Genomic DNA, 8,810 nt, shown 5'->3' with positions numbered 1-8,810 from the left:
TCGAGAACGGATACACGACGCGAGAACGACGTCGTTATAAATCTAACGGATGCAACAAGTGAGGAGGCAAGTTTAACCGAAATCGAGAATATCTTTGTTCTCGGACGGCGAAGAGTCGCGGATAAAGAGCGTTAAATACTACTAGGCGGTGGATCGATGAGACGCGTCGAAAAGGTATCGCGTTAGTGGCGCTTTTTGGTTGGGAGGGGAGATTTACGGCGTGTGTTTAGGCACTTAGCCGCTCGCTCCTACCTTAGCCCCCTTTATTATACTAATTTCTCGGCCATGTCAAAATATCTATCGTGTATATATATATATATATATATATATGTATGTATGTATGTATGTATATATATATATACATATACGTATACCCGGCCTCCTGAATTCTATTCGACACGCTGGGTGCCCCCGTAGTCGACCGCATAAAGGATCCCATCCCGTATAAAATATGAACACCCGTCTCTCCCTCCTCCTCCTCCTCTTCCTCTTCTCTTCCTCCTCTTCAGGTAGCTGAAAAGACGCGGCGTGCTCGAGCGGGAACGAACCGCAGGAACGAGCTGTCCCGGACCCCCCGTTTCCTTTGGCATTCGAACGTTTTCGAGGCGGTTGCGGATGCTCCGAGGTGTCACCGTCCCCTCCCCTCCCCTCCCTTCCTCCCTCCCTCCCTCCCCCTACCCTTCAAATTCGTCACCCGTGGCGAAACTCGCCGTTTAACAGGCTACGACTGTATCCACTTATAACCGGCGTTCCTCTCCGCGCGTCGCTTTCCTTAAATTCGAACTCCTCTACCTACTCCGTGCGATTACGATCTACGGATCCGTCTAACGTCTCTACTCGCGTTCGATCTCGCGACCCAAAAAAAAAAAAGAAAGGGGGAAAAAAGTATATATATGTATATTTGAATACGATCTCCATTTCAAGCAGATTCTATTCCAGGATTTCGGGATAGCGTGGAAAATGCGACAAAGAAGGTTGGTTTATAAAAATTGTACACACACGCGCGCACACATGCGCGCGCGCGAGTGGAACGGATAAAAAGGAAAAAATCTCTCTCTCTCTCGGTGGCACGAGCTTCTCCTCTCGAGTGGATTTTGGAGAGGGTAAACACACGGTTTCTTTCGTTCGGCCTCCTTCAGCCGGGGCCGGCTCCTAATAATAACAACGAAATTGGTGTTCGTGGCTGCGATAACGAGGAGACGATGTCGAGGGAAGAGCGGGGGAGAAGGGCGGTAAACGGTGAAAGCGGGAAAAGAAAGAGGAGGAGGAGAAGGAGGAGGAGGAGGAAAGAACTCGAAAGAGCGAAACTCGAGGAGGACTCGAGTCGGCGGCCGTCGAGAGCGTCGCGGCGCCAGCTTTTCCTTCTCGAGAACAACTTGGGGAGAGGATCGAGGATCTGTCGGCTCGAAAAGACGAAAACGTAAACCGTCTGCGTTTCTTCTCCTCTCCACTCCTCTTCCCAACCACCGCACGCACTCGAGCCCATCTGCCGCGGAAAGGATATTAAAGCCGCGAGATACGAGCCCTGGGGACGAGGTTCGTGGTCGCTGTGTGGAACCCTGCGCGAGATTACGATGGGCTGGAAAGTGACGCGAAAAGAAAAAAGGAAATTTCGGTGGAAACCTATGCGAAATCCTGATCCGATTCGAGTCGAAGGGGAATCGAAGGAACGCTCGCGTGGCGAGAGCGATTCGGGAAATCACGAGTTAACGTACGGTGGTCGGAACGGCGATAACTAAAAGTGGAGATTAGCCTCGATAAGGAATCGGCACGCGAGCACGTCGACACCTATATCTGGAGAGTTACTTACTTACGCGATCAAGAGATCGCGTCCGGTTTTCGTTGTTTCGCGTCCCATCGTCGAGTCGATAAATCTCCTAGCTTTATATATATATATATAAAATAATAATTGAAACCATCCATTCGGCGAATTTTCTTTATCATCCGTCTCCTCTTCGAATCGATTTCCGTGTCGCGATGTAATTCGTCGATTCGAGGTGAATCGTACTTTCGAGAAGCGAATTTTGTTTATTATCCTGTTTTACCATGAGAGAGAGATGTAATTCGTTGACCGAGATGCGAATTGTACAGAGTCAACGTTTTAGAGGCAAGTTACGAGCGGATTGAAAAAATTTGTTCGCGGGAAACGTTCTAAGAAGAGATACTTTCGAGAAGCGAATTTTCTTCATCATCTGTCCCCTTTTCGAATCGATTTTCGTGTCGCGATGTAATTCGTCGATTCTCCGACATGAATCGTATTTTCGAAAGACGAATTTTTGTTTATTATATCCTATTTTACCATGAGAGAGAAATGTCGATCGAGATGTGAATTGTACAAACAGAATCAACGTTTTAGAGAGTTAGTTACGGGTGGATTGAAAAAATTTGTTCGCGGGAAACGTTTCTGAAAGAAGAGGTACGTACTTTCGAGAGACGAATTTTCTTTATTATTCTGTCTTACCATGAGAGAAATATAATTCGTCGATCGAGATGCGAATTGTACGAACGGAATCAACGTTTTAAAGGCAGATTACGGACGGATTGAAAAACGTCTCTCTAGAAAGAGATACTTTCCAGGGACGAATTTTCTTTATTATCCTATCTTACCATGAGAGAAATATAATTCGTCGATCGAAATACGAATTGTATAAACGGAATCAACGTTGTAGAGGCAAGTTACGGGATTGAAAAAATTTGTTCGCGGGAAACATCTCTCTAGGAAAAGATACTTTCCAGAGACGAATTTTCTTTATTATCCTATCTTATCATGAGAGAAATATAATTCGTCGATCGAAATGCGAATTGTACGAACGGAATCGACGTTTTAGAGGCAGATTACGGACGGATTGAAAAAATTTGTTCGCGGGGAACGTCTCTTTAGGAGGAGAGGACGGAATCTGGAGGAAGGAAAAGTGGAGAAAGCGGTGTCGTTGCGGGAGCCGGTCGTCGAGCCGGAACATCCGACAGGAGAATGGAATTCCAGGAGGAGGAGGAAACGCGTTACAACGTGTTTCACACTTCGGGTTACTCGCCCACGCCCTTTCCCCCCCCAACAAACAAATATATATAACGCGACATTAGAATAACAAATACCGGTCGAAGCGTCCACGCCTAGAGGAGCGACGGGGTGCCTACGGTACCTACGCACCTACGTAAATACTTCGAAGGGACGGAGGAGGGAGGGGGGAGGGGGAGGGGAAGTCCCCCCCGGGGAAACGAAGGAAAATCCGTGGACGGATTTTTTTTTTTTTTTCTTTTTTTTTTTTGCTCGATAAACCCTCTACGTTTCCGCTTTTCCCCTTCGTATCCGTGAAATTAGTTTTTTCTGGGGAATCGGTTTTACTCGATATTATTACCCGATTTCGAGGGTAATTCCCTCGTTTCCTCGTGGAAACAGATTGGATAGGAGCGGATTGGCAGAGCTCCTCGCCGCGCCGTTGCGGGAATATTAATCGAGTCCGAGTGGAAAACGTTGCGACGGAAGGACGAGCAGCAGAAGAGGAAAAGGAGGAGGAGGAGGAGGAGGAGGAGGAGGAGGAAGGAGACGAGTATCGCGGCGACGACAAAGTTATCGTTTAGTTTAGGAAACGAAACGAGAACGAGTGGGAGAAGAAGGGAGGGGGGGAGGGAAATTTACTTTTCGAGTCTTCACCCTCCTCGAAGCGACTCGTAAATCTGTGTAAGGTGAGCGGGGCGGGAAGGAGGGGGGAAGAGAGAAAGGTCGGAGGTGAGAGGCGCGGGGCCACCCTCTCTTTCGAGATTGCTGTTCGAGCGGGACAGCTCGGTCGATAAAACAATTGCCGGGGGGATAATCGGCATTATTTACGCCGGATTCTCTCGGTAGATAGGCGAGGGTAGCAGCTGGGAGCGGGGCCGGTCCGGTTGGGGGAAGGGCGGGAAGAAGGGTCGCCGTATCACGAGCCGGAATGTACTCTGCGGAAGGGTAGTTGGAAGAAGATTCCCCGCCAGTTATAAGCCTAGGGTGATCTCGCGCACCGGCTTCGCCGGCTTACGGCTTATCCCACTGATCCGCCCTCGCCGTTAAACTGCTCTCAATTAGATACGTCACTGGATTTCGATGTCAACCGGGTATACCCGGCATAAAGCCGCGATCTCTCCCTCGGGACGCCTCCCTGTCTCTCTCTCTCTCGCTATCCGCCACCGATTCGACGTGCGTGCCAACGAGAATCGTGCCCCCTCCCTCTCTTTCCGTTTTTTCAGCAGACGGAAATTAGCCTCTAAGTAGACGTCCGTTTAGGTCGGCCGATATCGGTCGAATCGGTCGCGGAATCGGTCGGAGGCAATTTCGCGATTACCGAGCGGCACGCGAACCCCGGCCCCTTCGAATAAAAGCCGAAACGAATTCTTTCTTTCTTTCTTTCTTTCGTTCGTTATTTTTTCTTTCTTTTTTCCACGAATTCGAATAAGCGGTTGCGGTGAAAACGTTCGCCTCGGCTCGGCTCGGCTCGGCGTCGGCCAAATGTTCCGTCGCCCGGAACGTCCGCGTACGCGCGTGTATACAACGGTTTGAATGGGACGGGAAGATGGCCGGCACAATGGCCGCGAATTCCCGCGGGCACGCTTCTTTCCTCCTCCCTCCCTCCCCCTCCTCCTCGCCTGGGCCGGCGTCGGCCGAACGTCTAAACACGTTGACACGCGATTCCACGGGAACCGCAGCAACCGTTTGTGTTTAAACGCCATTCCCGGCCCGCCACACCGATCGCTACTCTTTTGTGCGATAAATATATCCTTTTTCTTCGAACCGATAATAAAAGAAAGGACCGATCCCAATCTTCGCTCGCGTCTTTCAACGCGTCCCACCTTTTCAATTCGATTCTCCGTTTTTTCGGTTAAGTCGGCCGGCAAACCGCTAACGAGCGTGTCTATTCGTTTGGAAGGAGAGGTTAGAGCAGAGGAACCGCCCCCCTTTTCGTTTCGTTCGAGAAACAATCGCCTCTCAAAATAGAGGTATTACGTATTTATTCGGTACACGCATACGAATTTGTATCGAGAGAAACGTTTGCGGTTATGTTGATCTTGGAAATATGTAAACGGAGGGAAGGGGGAAGGGACGATGACGAAGTGGGTACGGTACGTCAGTCAGTCAGTCACTCAGTCGGTTAGTTATTCAGTCAGTCAGTCAGTCAGCGAATGAACGAGCGAGCATGCGAGCGAGCGAACGAACGAACGAACGAACGAACGAACGAACGAACGAGTCCCTTTTGTTGGACAGGGTGCATGCGTAATAAGGTAGTCGCGCCATATCTCTCTCTCTCTCTCTCACTCCCTTTTTTCGCGTCCCTCTCTCCGCCGCGCTTCGCCTTCGGGATCCCTCCTACGATCCCTCGATACCACCCTTCCTCGGCGATACGCGAAGGAAGGCGGTGTGGCCTCTCTCCTTTCCTACCAAATCCTCTCGCAAATACGTTGCCAGCCGCTGCTCGCAACTGTTCCATGCTTACATATACATGGGTAAACAACCCGTGTTCCGTCCTTTCATGCAAATTAGATTCGAACTCGATACGACCCGACGGTCCGCGTCGTCTACGAGTCTAGAAAATTTAATTTCTCAACACCGACCGATTCAAAATGCGATCGTGACTCGACCTCAACGTTCTCTCTCTCTCTCTCTCTCTTTCTTTTATGCCGCTATTCCTTCGAATTACTTTCTTTTTTTCTTTCTTTCTTTCTTTTCTTTTTTCGTAAAGTACACGCGCGCACAAACACACACACACACACACACAAACGATACGTTCCATCATAGGATCGCGCGAACGGAGAGAAAGGTTCGAGGATGGAGGAAAAACTGTCGAGGGATGAGGGACGAGATCCCATCGATCTCGAAACGATAATCGTTCGACGCGAGACCGAGTCACCGCTTGAAAACTTCTTTTTATTTCGAATCGTCCTCTTCGATGACAAGAAAACTAGCGGTTAGATGCTATATGCCACTTCCCGACCGTAATTCTTTCGCTTTTCTCCCTTCTTTCGTCGAATTCGAAAAAATTGTTACTTCTTTTGCTGGTTCGGCTCACGGCAAACGTTTTTCCATCGGTGACAGAATCGAGAGGCGAATAATAGGCGAAGATAGATTCGGTCGACGATTCGAGAACTGTGGTGCCATCTAGAAACGTATCTCTGAAGCAAAGGGGATGGATGGGAGATAAGAGATACTTTTTCTCGAAGGAAAGAGCGACACCAGAGCGAATCGCGGCGCGCGAGGAAAAGTTAGGAGAGAAGGATCGAAGAGAGAGAGAGTCGAGTTGTTTCTTCCGTTCGAATTTCGTTTCTCGGAGAATCCTGCGAGAGGACCCCCTATGGACCCGAAAACACGCATATACACCGCGAGTGAGGCGCGCGCTGTTCGCCGCGATTCCGACGGATCCTGGGATTCGATGGGAACAAAAGAACGTTGGTTTATACGATGGAAGGCGTGTTTGTTATTCCGATGAGGTATAATGGGATGGATCTTGGGTGTTGATGCATGGCGCGTAGCAGGGTGCCCGAGTCCCAGAATCCCATGGATCGAAATGGAGATCGGTACGGGCCCCGTAGGCTTTCGAGAGAGAGACCCCTGTAGACAGGGGCCGCAACACGTCCATCACGTGTCACGGTTATGTATTTAGACATATCTCACTACTATCTTCCATATCGTTCTTCTTCCTCCCCTACCTCCCTTCTCCCATTTCTCTTCTCCCCTTTTAGACGATCCTCCTGTATTCGTCTTCACTTGCTACCAGCTTATCGCTGCGCCTTCCTAATCGAGACGGAGAGGATCCCTCGTAAAAATATTACCCTGTCCCCCCCCTATACCGCCTATACCGCCGCGTAGAGTCACCGTTTTTTCGTAAATACGTTCTTCGCTTCGAAACTTTTCAACGAACATATCGATAAATCGCTTCGTCTATACTATATATGTATATATACTCGCTTAATTTCCTAGACGGTGTTCGCTTCCTTTTTTCTCTCTTTTTTTTTTTCTCCTCTCCTACTCTTCGTATCCTCATATTATTACCGAATAATATACGCATCCATCTTCTCTCTCTCTCTCTCTCTCTCGTCTCAATATCCACGCTGCTACTTCTCTTCGTCGATTGAATTTTTTATCGGGCATTCGACTAACGCGCGAGCCTGTTTCCGAACCGGTATCCCATTCGTCCTGCCGCTTCTTCTCTCTCTCTCTCTCTCTCTCTCTCTGAAAAAATGTTTTCGATATCTCTATACGCATTTCCGCTCTTTTTTCTGAAGGAAGTACACGTATAAGCAAGAAAACTTTCAAAACTTTTATTATTCATCGCAACAAAAGAAACGTAACAAATGACATTAGAGATTACGAGAAAAAAGGAAAAGGCGACGCGTTTAATCGCCGTTCGGTTTCACCATAAAATTGACGAAACCGTCCACGTCCTCGAGCTCCTTGGAGTAAAATTTGGCCGCAATCGTGGCGCGTCCCTCGTATCTCGGCACCATGGAGAACGAACACTCGGCGTACGCCCCCGTTCTCACCGCTTCCGACAATTTCACCTTCAACTGCTCGTCCAAACCCGGCCCCTCGATCAGGAATCGGCCCTTGCTCAACGGGATCGGTAACGGATTCTGGAATTTCGCCGTCGCCTTCAACTCGTTCCCCGCTACCGCCTCGTTCTCCAGCTACGAAAATCGCCCCGAATCGTAGTAAGTGTAATCTCTTTCCGGATCTCGTCCCGAGAGTGCTTACCGTGATCGCTATGTCGGGCTTCCTCACGCGAAAATCGTCTTGGGCGAAGTACTCGAAATTGGTATCCTTGACGGTGGCCAGGCAGGCGACGTTGAACGCGCATTGATCCAACAATCGGGGCCCGTACTCCTGCCAGGACACCTCCATGCGCGCCTCCTCCACCGCCCCCGGCCTCACCACTCGTTCCACGCTCCATCTTTTCACCGGATCTCCTACCCTCCCCGTGTACAGCACCGTCTCCACCCTCAGAATCACCGACACCTCATACTCCTTGCGATCGCTCCTGTTCTTGATCGACAGCACCACGCTGCCCAACCAGATCCTTGCATGAGTTGATATCGAGGAAGAGGAGGAAGAGGTGAAGGGGGGTAAGAGGATTACCTGAACGGTTGTCCTATCACGATATCGTCCCGAAGCTCGAAGTCGAACGTGACGTCGTTAAATTCGTCGTTCAGGTAATATCGACTGAACAGGGACTGGCTCTGGCGCAACGCTTTCAACATGGCGGCCCGCTCCTCTTGCGATTCTACGTAATCCGGAAACAAGAGAAAAACACGCTCGGTCCCTTTCTATCCGAAAAATTCTCTCTCTCTCTCATTACCTTTCTCTCTTATCACGGTTACTTACTCTCAGGATACTTGTAGGTGTGAGTGATATCCTCCCTCGCCCATCTGCCCACCGCTTTCGTGCTGATGAATTGCCCGATTCTGCGGAGTGACGCGCGAGAGTTAGAGAAGGGGTGGGGGGAACTCGACGGGGACGAAAGACACGCTCACCCGTAAGCGTCCTTCCGGATCAGCTTCAACGGCTGCGTGGGCCCGTTGTACCGCCAGAACACCTTGTCCGCGTTCACCTCGGCGAACAGGAAAGCGTTGTCGTAAGGGCGCAGGACCTCGCCCCTCTTCACGCCGACCACGGAGGCAGGGCCGCAGCGGTAAGCGTTCTCGCTCAACTCCTGGGGGGTTGCGTCGATCGCCTGCCACCCGGAATACTCCGCCGATATGTCGTCCCGCTTCATCCACACCTCGTTCCACACGTGGAAATTCCTGAAGAGAGAGAGAGAAGGTGATCCACGCGTGGAAATTTCTGGAGA

General features: G+C 50.0%; 1 protein-coding gene across 2 annotated transcripts in view; it reads right to left on the bottom strand.

The window, feature by feature from the left end:
* Nucleotides 1-7,268: 7,268 nt before the first annotated feature.
* LOC122714724 (annulin) overlaps nt 7,269-8,810 on the bottom strand; it is an 8,974-nt gene continuing 7,432 nt past the window's right edge. For both annotated transcript variants that reach the window (XM_043936336.1, XM_043936338.1), the window contains exons 6-10: nt 8,494-8,763; nt 8,345-8,424; nt 8,099-8,243; nt 7,718-8,024; nt 7,269-7,650 (exon numbers count right to left, since the gene is read on the bottom strand). In XM_043936336.1, coding sequence (XP_043792271.1) covers nt 7,360-7,650; nt 7,718-8,024; nt 8,099-8,243; nt 8,345-8,424; nt 8,494-8,763 — 1,093 coding nt within the window. In that variant the 3' untranslated portion in view covers nt 7,269-7,359. The remainder of the gene's footprint in view (nt 7,651-7,717; nt 8,025-8,098; nt 8,244-8,344; nt 8,425-8,493; nt 8,764-8,810) is intronic.

This window comes from Apis laboriosa, unplaced genomic scaffold (genome assembly GCF_014066325.1).
Source record: "Apis laboriosa isolate Shangri-la unplaced genomic scaffold, ASM1406632v1 scaffold34_cov151, whole genome shotgun sequence".
Taxonomy (NCBI): domain Eukaryota; kingdom Metazoa; phylum Arthropoda; class Insecta; order Hymenoptera; family Apidae; genus Apis; species Apis laboriosa.
Note: the sequence above shows the minus strand (reverse complement) of the source record. Positions and strands in the feature narration are given on the sequence as shown.